This window comes from Vulpes lagopus, chromosome 2 (genome assembly GCF_018345385.1).
Source record: "Vulpes lagopus strain Blue_001 chromosome 2, ASM1834538v1, whole genome shotgun sequence".
NCBI lineage: Eukaryota > Metazoa > Chordata > Mammalia > Carnivora > Canidae > Vulpes > Vulpes lagopus.
In genome coordinates this window covers 9,104,166-9,118,039 of record NC_054825.1, presented here as the reverse complement: position 1 = coordinate 9,118,039, position 13,874 = coordinate 9,104,166, and the positions used below count along the sequence as shown (strand labels likewise).

The window sequence follows — 13,874 nt, the reverse complement described above, 5'->3', positions numbered from 1 at the left end:
GAAACCAGCTAGGTCTTTTGGAAAGGACCCTAGTTTGTCAGAGCTGGGATGACATTGGTATCACCAGCCTCAACAGCCTTATTTTAGAAGTGGTAAAATAGGGACTCAGAGAGGTCAATCAGGTGGCTCAAGGTCACAGGGTGAATTAATACAGGACCAGGTCCGAGCCCAGCTGTCCTGCTGCCTGGGACATTGTGCTCCTGGGATCTGCAGAGGCCGAGCTGGCATGTGTGTGCATGCCCATGTGCATGTATGTGCACGTGCGCCTGCTTGTGTGCATGTGCACATGTGAGTGCATATGGTGTGTATGTGTTTGTGTGTGTTTCTGAGTCTTCTGCACCACCCTTAGCTGCGGCTGAAGAAGAAGCCTGAAGGAAGCCATCATCCAGGGGCATTACTCAGCACACACCCAGATTTTCTTCCTGGGGGGCTCTGGGGGTTGTGATTCATCCTCAGTATGAGTCTAGGCCCCACGGAAAGTCCTAGAAACAGCTGGTGCTGCACATGCCTGCCTTCATGCCCCGGCTTGGGCTTGTCTGAGGATAATTCAGGCTCCCAGCACTGGAGAAACAGCATGGCCCAGGCCCTCACCCTGAGGACTTGTGAATGCAGCCTCCTCTGACTCCCCAGTTGCCCTGCTGTATGTCATCTGTGCTGCCCTTACTGGCCCCTGTGGAAAGGTCCTGCAGTGTGAACCTGTGGGCAGTCGTCAGGGTAGGCTAGAGAGAGGAACACCTGGATTGGAGGCCTAGGGGGGATTCCTGATATTGCTACCACCTCACTGTGGGAATGTGGTCAGCAGAACAGGCAGGATGATCTGTCCTCCTGGGTGGCTGGCTGTAAGGGCCAAGGGAATGACAAAGCACAAGGCACATAGGGCACGCATCCAAGGGGTGGGCTTGGCCAGGCTCTGCTTGGATCATTTGTGTCTTGCACTGATCAACACAGACATTTCGTGACCATTGCTTTTTTTTTTTTTTTTTTTTAAGATTTATTTATTTGAGAGAGAGAGAGGAAGAGAGAGAGCAGGGGTGAGAGGCAGAGGGAGAAGGAAAGAGAGTCCTAAGCAGACACTGCACTGAGCACAGAACCCGATGCAGGGCTCGATCCCACGACCCTGAGATCATGACCTGAGCTGAAACCAAGAGTGGGACAGCCAACCGACTGCTACCCTGGTGCCCCTCGTGACCATTACTGTTTTTAGAAGCAGATCTCTCCTCTTGTTCCCATCCCTATCTCCCCAAAAAAACTGTGTGAAGGAGCATATACGTACTAGAGCCCTTCCCAAGCATAGTTAGGTATTAAGATTGCTGCTCTAAAATGAATCCTTTTCCCCCAGCCTTGGTGGATTCTAATGGCCACCACTCCACAGCCTCCCTCCTCCCTGCTTGGACAGCCCTGGTCCGTCCACCCATGACCCATCCCATTCCTAACACAGACAAATCCTGAGGAGGCTAGTGCCATCCTGGGGGGCCGTGTTCCCCTTGCCAAAGAGTGGTTGAGGGTAACCTTGTGATTTATTGGCTGATGACCCAGGAGGAAGGATGTGCTAGGTTCCAAGTTCTTTCCTCTTCTGAAGAGACACACAGGGGAGAAAAGATCCTCTTACTTCCATGGGCCTAGTCATGTCTTTACATAATGGCTAGAATGGAGGTGGCTAAGTTGATCAGAAGGAAAAATGTCCATGAGTCTTTGGAGCAATTCGCCCTGGCGCCACCCTGCCCTTGAACACCTGGACTTTCACTCTTGTTTTGAGTGGGGTTCTCTGTCGCTTGCAGCTGAAAACACCCTCATTGATATACCCAAATTATTTTTAGTGTCGATCTACATTTAGCCCTTACAGAACATTCTGGGCTGAGCTGACCACAGCAATGGAGATTCATATCTTGTCTCTTTTTACTGCCATGTGACTCCAGCCCGTCAGACAGTAGGCCTGGGAGGCACAGATGGATTCATTGATCTTCTGTGTTCCCTGTGCCCAGCTCCAAGGAGACACTCTATGAATGCGTGTTGAGAAAGGTCTCTTTCGTGTTGGTGGTGTTTCACCTGGCTGGCTGTTTGTTTGTTGTAATTAAATGAATGGGAGAGTCTTCTTTAATCATGCTATGCACCAACCTCTTCCAAGTTTTGGCATTAAATCTACCACACAATTAGTATCCTGCCTATGGCTCGTATTTAGCAATCTAACACAGGCCTGGGAAGTCTGGAGTCCACACCCAGGACTTCTGACACCCTCAGCTGGGCTGTTTCTCCATCGACCGGGATGGTAGTGAGCCAAAATCCCAGGAGTTAGGGGGGCTCGTGTTTTCTTAAAGTCACTCTCGGTGGGGGTGGCGGTGGCGGCGTGAGGATGTGACTTAGCATTAGTGAGTCACCTTGCAGATAGCCTCCCCGCCTCTCATGAGCGTGAACGTGACCTTGAGTATTGGCAACTAGATGGACGCACCGTGGAATATCCCTCGTCCTCCAAGGACTCGGGCCAAACGCCAGCCCCCTGCTCCCTGGGTAGGGCCCGAGGGCTCCTTCTCGGTCTGCTGTGGAGCCTTGGAGTTTTGCTTTGGCCATTTATGAGCTCTCCCACCCCGCTGCTGTGGTGTGCACACCTCACTTACGTTTTCATCCCCCGTGGTGGTTAGAGAGTCTGACATGGGAATGGGAGCCACTCGCCGCCTTGCTTCCTGCCACACGGAGGAGAGAGGCCTGTGCTTTACTTCACGTCTGTGCTGCGTGCCAGGCTCCACTGAGATCTGAGGTGTGGGAAGTGGCTGTCAGGAGAGGGGCTGGCTTCTCCCACAGGGCCTGTGGCTGGGGCCACTTCAGAAGGAGGCTCGGGCCGAGTGTCTGCTCCAGGGGCCTGGGGGCGCCTTTGATGTGGGTGGCTTGGGAATCAGCCTTCTGACGGCACTGCGGAGTGAAGCCAGGAGTGAGCGGACCGGTGCTTCCCACGTGCAGGTCAAGGCCGAGGTGTGGCTTGGCGCTTCCAGCCGCATCTGCATTTCATCTCCCCCAGGCCCCCCGTGGCGCGTGTGTCTAGACAGCCATGGAGTAAAATGCTCTGTTCCCGCCTAGGAGTTTGGCCAGCAGAGGTACAGCTGCATTGAGCAGACAGGCTGAGGTGAGGACTGAAGCTCAGCGGGGCCCCACTTGAATCTGGAAGAGCCAGGGAGCCTGATACTCGTGGGGCCAGCAGCACCTGTGGGGAGCAGGGGCCAAATGGCCCCCCAAAAAGGCATGTTGGCTTCACGGAGAGCTGTAAGTCTGGCCTGACCCACATTTCCACTCCATGTCACCCCCTTGCAAAGACTTCTGCTTCCGGTTAGACTCCAGGTTAACATGCACTCCAGGTGCAGGTCTGAGAGTTAGGAAGCCTGTTCTCTTCTTTAGCCAGGCTGCTCATTAGCTGGAGGAGCCACCCTGTCCGTGAGTCTCAGCTTCCACCTCTGTAAAATGGGGGACACAGGCCCTAACGCCCCAGGTGGCCATGAAAGTGCTTTGTCAGCTGGGAGGCAGAAGGTGAATTACTTTGATGTCAATCGAGGCTTCCTTTTAAAAGCCCCACTCCCTTGGGATTTTCCACTTGCTTATTTCTTTTCTTTTCTTTTCTTTTCTTTTCTTTTCTTTTCTTTTCTTTTCTTTTCTTTCTTTCTTTCCTTCTTCTTTCTTCTTCTTCTTTTTTTTTTTTTTAAGATTTTATGTATTCATTCATGAGAGACACAGAGAGAGGCAGAGGCACAGGCAGAGGGAGAAGCAGGCTCCCTGCAGGAAGCCTGATGTGGGACTCGATCCCGAAACTCTGGGATCACGCCCTGAGCAGAAGGCAGATGCTCAACGCTGAGCAACCCAGGCGTCCCTATCCACTTGTTTTTTTCCGTCTACAATTGTCCTTCATGATCTATGGGATGCTCGAGAGAGTAAAAGCTTATACAAGGCAGAGTTGGTGTTGCCCGTTGGTACCATTGGTGCTGGTTTGACTGGGCACTTGGGATCCAGATGTCCCCATTTTGTTCCAGTGAGGACTGGTTCTTGGGAGAGTCTGGGCTAGTATCCCTGGGGTCCACTTGTCCAAACCCACGTGGCCCCTTGAGTGTGACAACTGCACACTGTGTGAGCAGCATGCAGGCCCAGGGTGTTCTCCCCTCATTGGGGTGTCACTCCTCTGTCCTCACAGCTTCTGCTGTCCCAACATGTTTGTCCTCTGGGCCTGAGCTCAGACTTGGAGGAGAAGAACTCAAGGGGTGTCATCTTTGGCCCCCTCTGCCTTCTAATCCCCAGGAATTGGGAGCCTGCATCTGCCTCCTTCTGAGGGGGTGGAGCTGGAGTAAGGTAGAGGGATAGATGGTGAGCAAGGGCTAATTAAGATCTCCATTGTTCTTGCCTCATGGAACTTTCTGATGTGCTTCCCAGTTTGTGGCTGGGCCCACTTGTCTGTTTGAACTTGATCTCTTGCCTTGTTGGTGAAAAGCAATGGTTGTCTCAGGCAGCCAGGTGCACCCAGCCTCAGGAGCCTTCACTGCCGTGTCCCATTGCCCAGCCCAAAGGAGCGCCAGTGTCCCCAGCAGGCCTCCCTAGAGTGGCCAAGCGCACATCACCGGCCCCGCTCGCCCACCCAGTGGATGAAGTCATTCCTGGCAAGGGTGGCTGGCACGGGCCCAGGGTAAACAGGCCGAGCTGAGCTCGCTGGCGGGCCACTAGACACCGAGGAGCTCGGGGTGTGGAGCTGCCCCTTCCAGAGCAGCACCGTGTGCTCTGGCCTCAGGTGACCCCAAGGGTCACTGTTAGGGTCGACCTGTGCCACCAGCTTTTCCTGGGTGGGAGGCTGGGTGACACAGATTAGCTTGTGGGAGTTTAGTTGGTGGGGGTTCCCCCAGTGGGTCTGCACCGACCCCAGTGCCGGTAACAATAACCACTTGGGTGATGCCTACATGTCCCATTAACATGATGTTTCACACGAGCCGGGCGATACTCAACAGCTGTCACCTCATTCTCACTGCTGACCCATGAGAGAGGTGTGCATGTTACTCCCATTTCCCAGATGAGAACACTGAGGACCCAGGGGGTTGTAAACTCAGACCAGGATCTAATCAGGCAGCCAGGATCTAATCAGGTCTCTACTGGGCCTCTCACTTCTGTGCTCTGAGGGGCATTCCTTCTCAAAGTCGGCCTTAGATCCCTCTTCAACATTCATTCCTCCATGAACTTTCTGGTGCAGCATCTCCTTATTTGGGGTGGGAGGGACCTTTGTGGCACAGTGTGTGTAGCTGATGACAGAATCTGGGGTCAGGGTCACGGTCCCGGGTGTGAGTCTCGGCTCTGTTTCAATCACCTACTCTCTTGGAACCATAGTTTCTCCGTCTGTTAAATAGGCCCAGTGGTCACCCCACCTCACTTCATCCACTGGTGTCTGCTCCATCCTCGTCAAAGCAGATGCTAAAGTAACCGCTGGTTTCTACTTACCCCACCCTCCTGGTCCCCCTTCAGCCCCCACCTCTTTCTTACTTTTTTGAGGTGGACAAACAGGAGGATGCTGGAAGTACAACTTCCATGAGGCTGGGGCGGGGGAATCGGCTTCCTGGGCCTGGTCCGGCTTGTTTGGGGCAGCTGCTCGTCCTGTTGGGGAAGAAAGGCGGGAGGAACTCGGGAGGTTTGCTTTGCTCAGGAAGGAAGGGAGGGGGAGGAGGGCCTGAGGCCTTCCTGATGGAAGCCCAGCGCTCCTCAGCCCTGGCCACTCCAGCTCGCTCTGTCCCGTTTTAGTTTGAAGAGTTGCTTGGAGCTTCTGACTCTGCCCGGCCCTCAAAGGGCATCAGGGATTGGGCTTGTTGGCTTAGTTCACCTGGGGGCCGGGCCGGGGGGCAGAGGTGGATGATGGACGGTCTTTTCAGGCAAGGAGAGAGCCTATTTCTTAGGTCTTGGTTCTGGGGTGCTGGTTGCCTTGCCACCCCAGTCCCCTTCCTGCCCTGCACTCAGCATGGAGACACCAGCCCTCAGCCCGGATGGATCCAACCTTCCCTTTGGCCCCAGGGGTATGTGGGCTCAGGATCCTTCCACGGGCCTTCGCTCTCGAAGACGGCCTTGGGCAGCCTTGCCTCACATCCAGACGTTGTCTCCTGGTCTCAGGTTGCAATAAGACCAGGCTGACAGCTTCAAGACGTGCGACCCCACGATGGCCTCCCGTGACCTGCCGTGTTTTCCTTGGCGGTGGCCTCAGTGGTCCCGGCCCCAGACAGCTCACAGCATGCTGCTGACGGTGCGTGGGAGGGGCCGTGTGGCCTCGTCCTGAGGGGCGACGATGGGCCTGAACCTCGCTTTCCCACAAGGCCCGTCGGGGCTTGGCACTCCCCGGCGTCTGTGCGTCGGTCCGTTGGGCTAGCCCACTGCAGCAGTGCCAACCTGTGCTTGCAGGGGAGGTTGCCTGTCCTGCTGCTTGGCCGCTCCTCAGAGCTGAGGCCCGGGGAGTTTGTGGTCGCCATCGGAAGCCCGTTTTCCCTTCAAAACACCGTCACCACCGGGATCGTCAGCACCACCCAGCGTGGCGGCAAAGAGCTGGGGCTCCGGAACTCGGACATGGACTACATCCAGACGGATGCCATCATCAACGTGAGCCCCACGGGGTCGGGCCGCTTAGGAACCAGGGGTGGGGGCAGGACCCTGAGGGTGCCGGCCGAGGAGATCCCTGGGAACTGCTGGAGCAGAGGAGGCCGACGGGTGGGCTCAGCCTTGGCAGTCCCCAGAGACCCCGGGAAGGGGCTCAGCGATGCCAAGGTCTGCGGCCCAGAGGGGCTCCCATGGGGCAGCAGAGTGGCTTCTCTGCCTCCAGGGCCCTCAGGGCAGCTGCTCTTGAGGCTTGGTGCAGAAGGGATGCTCACCCTGGTGCAGGCACTGTCACCCCCCCCCCCCCCGAGGTGTTCGCTCTGCCTTGGGGCACAGTCTGAGCGTTAGGCCCCTACTGTTCAGTAGACATCACATTTTTTTCTCCTTCAGCTATCTTCATACAGGATTGACATTTTTAAAAAGCAATGTCCACCCCCCCCCACATCTGTCTAATAAATGAGGAGTATGTTTTATGCATTTTCTGCTTCTAATAAGTTTTATTCCCAAACTTTCTTGTTGGGATTTGCATGAAGTAATGGAAAAAGAACAAATCATGTGGATTTCCAGCCCCAGCAGTGGAGCAGGGATCACGCAGGTGGGGGGCGGTGCAGATTCGAAATACTGGAGCCAGTTGGCAGCCAGTCTGTTGTCAAGAGAAGGAAGTAGCATTGGGTGTTGTAAGGAGGTCATAGTTGGCCTCTGGGCTTTGGAGCCAAAAAAAAAAAAAAAAAATCCCATTTATGACACATCTAAAACTTTCTGAAAAATTTTAAGGTCCTTTTTTCCCAGCAAAATATTAGGTTGAACAAATCCAAGCAAAGAACCTGCACTCAGGAGCATGCCAGGCAGGGAAGCACATGGGGGCATGTAAAGACATAAACTCATATAATCTTTTAATTTTTGCTTAATTTCAGTATGGAAACTCAGGAGGCCCGTTAGTCAACCTGGTAAGGCCTTTTTTTTTTTTTTTTTGCTTTCTTTTCAGACATGAACTTGCCAAAGCACATTATCTAATTCTTTTAAAGTAAAATCTGTGAATGTACTGTATCCTTGCAAATTACCCTTCTTATCTTTTCTGGAAAGAGTAAGGCATGCTGGAGTCGGGGTTGGAAATGTTACACCAGCAGCCATGCTTGTGTTTCAAAGTTTCGAGCAAATGCAGCGGAATTCAGGTCCAGTCCAGGAGTAGCCAAAAGAGCAGGCCTTTATTTTGAAGGCGTCAGCAATTCTGGTCTGTCACAGAAAGGCACAGCCTTCAAATGAGGTCTCCAGGCCGCTGCAGGAGCTGGCTTGGCTCGTCTGCAGTCTTTGTCTTGGCCAGGAGCCGTCCCTTCGGACCTGGCTGGAATGAGGAGTCACCCCCGCTCACAGAGATGTCCCTTACGTCTATATTTAAATATGCACACGTGAAAAGGGAAGCCTTAGGATCTGTCGGAGTGAGGCCCACACAGCTCAGGGGTCCCCCAGCCCTGTTTTCCTTTCCCTCAGGGAAGTTGAGGCCACCTTTAGCAGGGCCCAGAACCCTCCTGGAAGGTTCTCGGTGTCAGGGACCGCATCCTCAGTGCTGTGGGGAGCGTACAAGGAGAGATCAATACTCTCCGAGCGGTGTTCCCTTCTTAGCCTGACCTGACCAGACCACTGAACAATGGTGTTAGAATGATGGTCGAGTGGCGTGATAGGAGCCTGTTACTCCGGGAGTAACGTTCGCTAAACTGAGTCTGTCTTGAACCGAAGCACATGCCGCAGACTGGCCTCCCTTGTGATTTAAGGGCGATCTGTGACACGCGGAGGAAGGGAGGGGGAGGCTGTACCCCGCAGCCCCTGCAGCAGCCGCGGCTGCTCAGATAGCACCGCATTTTCCCGGGAGCCCTAAGCGCTAAGCTTGTCCTCCCTGGTATCGGTAGAGGAATCTTTAGGTCCTTGGAAATGGAAGATGCAAGAGGGTGTGGACAGCCACTTGAAGAGCTCTGACACATGTTCCCTGTGAAAGGAGCAAAGGGACACCTTGAAACGAACTGCCTAAGGCTGTTTTTACAGCATGGTGGTCCCCGAGGACGGAGCCTGATGTGCGTCCGATTCCCCCCACCCTGTTGCTAAGCGTGGCTCCGGCTGCCCAAGTGATGCATCCCCACTGCGGCCTTGGGACCCCCCGCCCCCACTCCCTTCAGCTCTCCCACCCTGCTCATTCCATAGCTCAAAGTCTTCCTTTGTACAAATGATCTGTTCACCTTTGGTGCACATCTTCTGGGGAGTCTTCACAGATTCAGTAGGCTGTTTCTATCTTGCTTTTCAGGACGGCGAGGTGATTGGGATTAACACTCTGAAGGTGACAGCTGGAATCTCCTTTGCAATCCCATCTGATAAGATTAAGAAGTTCCTCACCGAGTCCCATGACCGACAGGCCAAAGGTGAAAGCATAGCCCTCACAGCCGTGGGAGGTTCAGGCGGGGAAGACCATACACCTCAACACCAGCCATGCCTTTTGGATCGAGAAGAGCAGTGGGATACACATTGTTAGGCCCCTAGTATTAGGTCACGGACGTTTGACCCTTGGCCGTGAGTGTTTCATATGGTTTAGTCTAACATGTACCAGGCACGATTGATCGTAGGTGATTTCTATACACCATTTTACTACACTGAGTTCCTCTGCCCTATCAGGTGGGAAGTATTAGTCCCATTTTATGGATGAGAAAACTGAGACTCAGGGAGATCTCCCAGTTCACAAATGTTTATTGACTCATCTGCTTGGGGTGAGGCTGGGGGTTCCATGGCTCCGCAGCGTCCCCTGCATGTGTGGTATTTGCTTTCTGCCTGGGGGAGGAGGAAGGATGGCGGTAGACAAACAGGGAAGATTTCAGATACCGATGATGCTTCCCTGAAAATGAAGCAGGGTGGTGAGCTGGGGAGTGGTGGGGTCCAGGGGGTGGCATTCCAAGGATAGCAGATTCAAGTCCTCTGTGGGGGGCAGAGTGTAGCAAGTGGGTCATGTGGCTGGAGTGCCATAAACGTGCAGGGTCGCACAGATGGATGTGGAAAGAGGTCAGCCTGGGTCACAGTGGCCATGGTGAAGGCCTTGGGTCATATGCCCAGAAGTGGGACAACGAACAGTCCATGATTTGGTGGGAGTCTTTGAGAAGTCTCTCTCATGGTTGGGTGGAGACTCTTTTGGAGGTGCTGGGTGGAATTGTAGGACCGGGTAAGGGGCTCTCCCAGTCACCAGCAGGTGGGACGAAGAGGTCATGTTCTGGATTTATAGGAGGAACAGAACCCTCGTCAGATGTCAGGATAAGGCAAAGAGGCATCCAGTATCACTCCTAGGTTTTGGGGCGTTAACTGAAATGATAGGACTTTCCCAGGTCCCGTGGTGGGTGGCGGGGAGGGGGGAGCGCACTGAGCAGCCTCAGTGTAGCCCGATGGCTCTGACTTTATACTGCAGACTCGGGGATCGACCCTCATAGCTCCTGGTGTCCCTGGTACAACTGCCACTGGGGCTGACCTCTTGTCTTTTTGCTGTCACACCAGGCAAGGCCATTACCAAAAAGAAGTATATTGGCATCCGGATGATGTCACTCACTTCCAGGTGGGTAAGCAGGACGTCTGTGTCTGTGTCTTAGGTTTAAATACACCTGAACTTCAGAAGCTGGCACCGTGAGAGAGGAACCTCATGCTGCCTAAAGCGTCTCAGGTTTTGGTTAAAATTGAGAAACGTCAGGAAAGAGAGGAGAGGCCATGAACCTAGGCCTCTGGTTTTACCCTTCATTGTGTGTGTGTGTGTGTGTGTGTGTGTGTGTGTGTGTGTGTGTTTGGAGCAGGTCCGTCCTTCCTCCTCTGGAGGCCGCCCTGAACGGTCGGGCGTGTTGGTCACTCTCCCTCATACCTTCCTCTCACCACTTGTTCTGTTGAAACCCACATTCCGGGAGTGCCCCGAGCACCTCCCTCAGCCTGGAGCACCCCTCCATTCCTGAGCTCTGCCGCACATGGGCTGGGGCTGCCGGAATGCGGGGTCAGGCCCAGATGACTGATGGCTTGTTTTTCCAAGCTGGCGGAAGGTGCGGCACGTGGCTGCCAGGCGCATAGCATAGCGGGGTTTTAGCCTTGATGGAAATGTCTGGTATAATCACATGAGCCCTGGGAACTAAGGGCACGGTTGAAACTCTTGTCGGTAAAGTCAGCAAAGAGCAGAACATAGTAACGTAGACATCAATACATTAATTGTCATCATTAGTTTACTTTTAATTAATTGTGAATATGTTACAATAGCTCCGATGCGCATTATGCGTGGCGGTGCCATTTTTGGGCACTCCGGAATATGGGCTGAGTTGCCAGGACTAAAATGTGAATCAGTTACTTGTCTTGGAACCGTGGAGACAGAGGTGTGGGGAAGGCATATTGACCCTGGCATCGGGCTTCCTGAGTTCTCGTCCCAGAGCTGCTACTTCCTGGCTTAGGGCCTTGGGAACAACTTGACCTTTGACCTCGGTGCCTCAGTTTCCTCCTCTCTAGGACAAGGATAACAGTGTAGGCATTTTGGTGTGCGGTGAGGACCGAGTGAGTGAATGTGTGTCAAGGCTTTGCACAATGACACTAGCCACTATTTATCACGTTCTTGCTCTGCACCAGGCACTGGGCCAGGTCCCGCCTCCAGACCATCTCATCTAATCCTCAAACGACCCCACATCATAGTGTTGTCATTAGGTCTGTTTTGTAGGTGAGCAGTCTGAGGTGTAGAGAGGTTAAGCAACTGCCCGGGGGGAACACAGAAAGTGGCAGAGCCGGGCCTCCAAACCAGAGGCTGGCCTGTACTTGCTTTGTAGGCTATGGTAGCTAGTATTAAATAATTAGTAAAGTTAATAATAATGATGATGAAGCACCGCCCTTCCTGCTAGCAGGTAAATCTTTGACTCTAGTATACAGGCAAATTAAGGCAGCATCAGAGCTCCTAGAGGCATTTTGTATTAGAATCAGGGACAGGAGGAGAAGCCGAGTAAGAGCCAAAGTCTCAGCCGAGCGGGGGCTTTGTACTTAGTGTTAACGCAGATTCTTTTCCTCCTGCGCAGCAAAGCCAAAGAGCTAAAGGACCACCATCGAGACTTCCCAGATGTGCTTTCGGGAGCATATATCATCGAAGTCATTCCTGATACCCCAGCAGAAGCGTGAGTTAGAATGATTTTCCCTTTGCCTGATGTCCTTTTGCTTCTGGGCTGGGGGTAGTGGCGAGGAGGCTGTGTTCTTTTCCTCCCGGCTCAGGTGGTTGTGAGGATCCTTGGTCAGTCCCGCCAGCCAGGCCTTCTGACCTTGCTCAGCTCAGGACTCAACAGCAAAAGGGTGCTTCCCGTCTTCAGAAGTCCTCACTTCATGAGGGGCCATTACTGTGCGGAAAGAGTAATAGTCGAACTCTTCATGAGCCTCCTGGGCAGGCCTGCCTGGGGAAAGAGGGTTTAAGGAGCAATGCCCCTGAGATCTTGGACAGTGGTCCTATCCTAGGCTTCCAGGAGGACACATCTCCCAAAGAAGCCTTCTCTAATTCTCTCAGTTATTGGTCAGGCCATACCTGTCCACACCTCCAGAAAATAGCCCAGGTAACTTCGAGGTAACACACACAAAAAAGGAGCTCAGAAACAAATTTTAAATAAGAGTAATTGTTTATGATACATAAAAAGTGATACAAAATTGACATTTCAGTGTCCCTAAATGAAGTTTATTGGAGCACAGCCAGTCACCTGGGCCATCTTGGTAGTTGCACACAGCCCGTAGCGGCTTTAGGGCTACAACAGTAGAGTTGTGATGGACGCCATATGGCCCACAAAGCCCAAAATATTTCCTATCTGGCCCTTTAGGGAAAAAGTTTGCTGATGCTCTGCTAGACCACTAAGGACCGTAATAGCTTATTTGGTACTGTCATACATAAGAGTGAAAATTATAGCAATAATAACACAAAGGAAGGCCTCAGAATAGAACCATTGTACCTGCTTCTCTGGGAGCTGCCTTCTGAGTTGTGACCCCCATTACAAGCAAGTTGGCCACAGTCATATGTGGTAGGTGGTAAATGGCACATCCTTGACTCCTTTGGGGTCAGTCTGTCATCCGATCATACAAGTGCAAGGAAGCCTCTCTGCACCGGGCATGATTGATGACTTGGCCTAAAACTCTCAAAAGGAAATAGCACAATCCATTGGTATTTTAGGCCGTAACCACCACCCCACCTGATTGGCTTGGGGCTTCTGGGTGCTAGGCTGTGCCTCTGTGCATATCGAGTCGAGCATCTTCTATGGCAGTGAGACTGGGAGGAAAGGAAGCAGTACACTTGTGTCTCCCTTTGTGTTGCAGTGGAGGGCTCAAGGAAAATGATGTCATAATCAGCATCAACGGACAGTCCGTGGTCTCTGCCAGTGACGTCAGCGATGTCATTAAAAAGGAGAACACCCTGAACATGGTTGTCCGCAGGGGCAATGAAGACATTATGATCACAGTGATTCCCGAAGAAATCGACCCGTAGGGAGAGGCATGAGCTGGATTTCATGTTTCCCGCAAAGACTCTCCAGTGGACTGATGCATGATGACTCTGGGCGGGTGGCACGGCGCCCCCAGGACTTTGGACCATGTTGTTTGTCCAGCAGAAACACCTGGCCAACAGAATCCTTCTTGATAGTTTGCAGGCGAAACAAATGTAATGTCGTAGATCTGCAGGCAGAAGCTCGCCCTTCTGTATCCTATGTACGCAGTGTGCTTTTCCTTGCCAGCTTGGACTGTTCCTGCTTAGACAGTCAACATTTGTCTCTTCCTTTTACCGAGTCATCATCTTAGTCCGACTAAGGCAGTTGATGTAATGCGTAGATGGAGGAAAGTCCCGCGGGAGCCAGGACGGTCCTGGGCACGTTTCTGCTTTCCTCCTAGTCAGCACCCAGAGGAGGTCGACGCCAGAGACCACCACTGGGTGAATGCTGGCTTCCAGAAGGGCCAGAGTCGCCTCTTTTAGGAAACTCTTCAGAACTGGGAGCACAGTGACTTTGAGTTTGAGCTATTAAAACCCTTCTTCATACTCTGCTTCCTGGCGTGTGCTTCTTTCCCCTCGCCCTGGGAACAGCTGGTTGCCTTCTCTTTGACATGATGATAAGGTCAACAGCAGCTCCTCATTAAACCGCAGTGTCCACACAGGGGTTTACCAGTTATTTCAAAATCATCATGTAGGGTTTACCAGTGTTACTCACAGATGTGCTTGGCCACTCTGGCTTCATAAAATTGGGTTTGAGGACAGGGGTGCTTGCTTCTGGAGCTTTTCAAACTAA

The 13,874-nt window shown here is 52.8% G+C and overlaps 1 protein-coding gene across 1 annotated transcript in view; it reads left to right on the top strand.

Moving 5' to 3' along the window:
- Positions 1-13,627, top strand: part of HTRA1 (HtrA serine peptidase 1) — a 52,572-nt gene extending 38,945 nt beyond the window's left edge. The window contains exons 4-9 of the mRNA XM_041745589.1: positions 6,400-6,594; positions 7,503-7,535; positions 8,882-8,996; positions 10,111-10,168; positions 11,646-11,741; positions 12,916-13,627. Of these exons, the coding sequence (XP_041601523.1) occupies positions 6,400-6,594; positions 7,503-7,535; positions 8,882-8,996; positions 10,111-10,168; positions 11,646-11,741; positions 12,916-13,084 (666 nt within the window). The 3' untranslated portion in view covers positions 13,085-13,627. The remainder of the gene's footprint in view (positions 1-6,399; positions 6,595-7,502; positions 7,536-8,881; positions 8,997-10,110; positions 10,169-11,645; positions 11,742-12,915) is intronic.
- Positions 13,628-13,874: the final 247 nt, after the last annotated feature.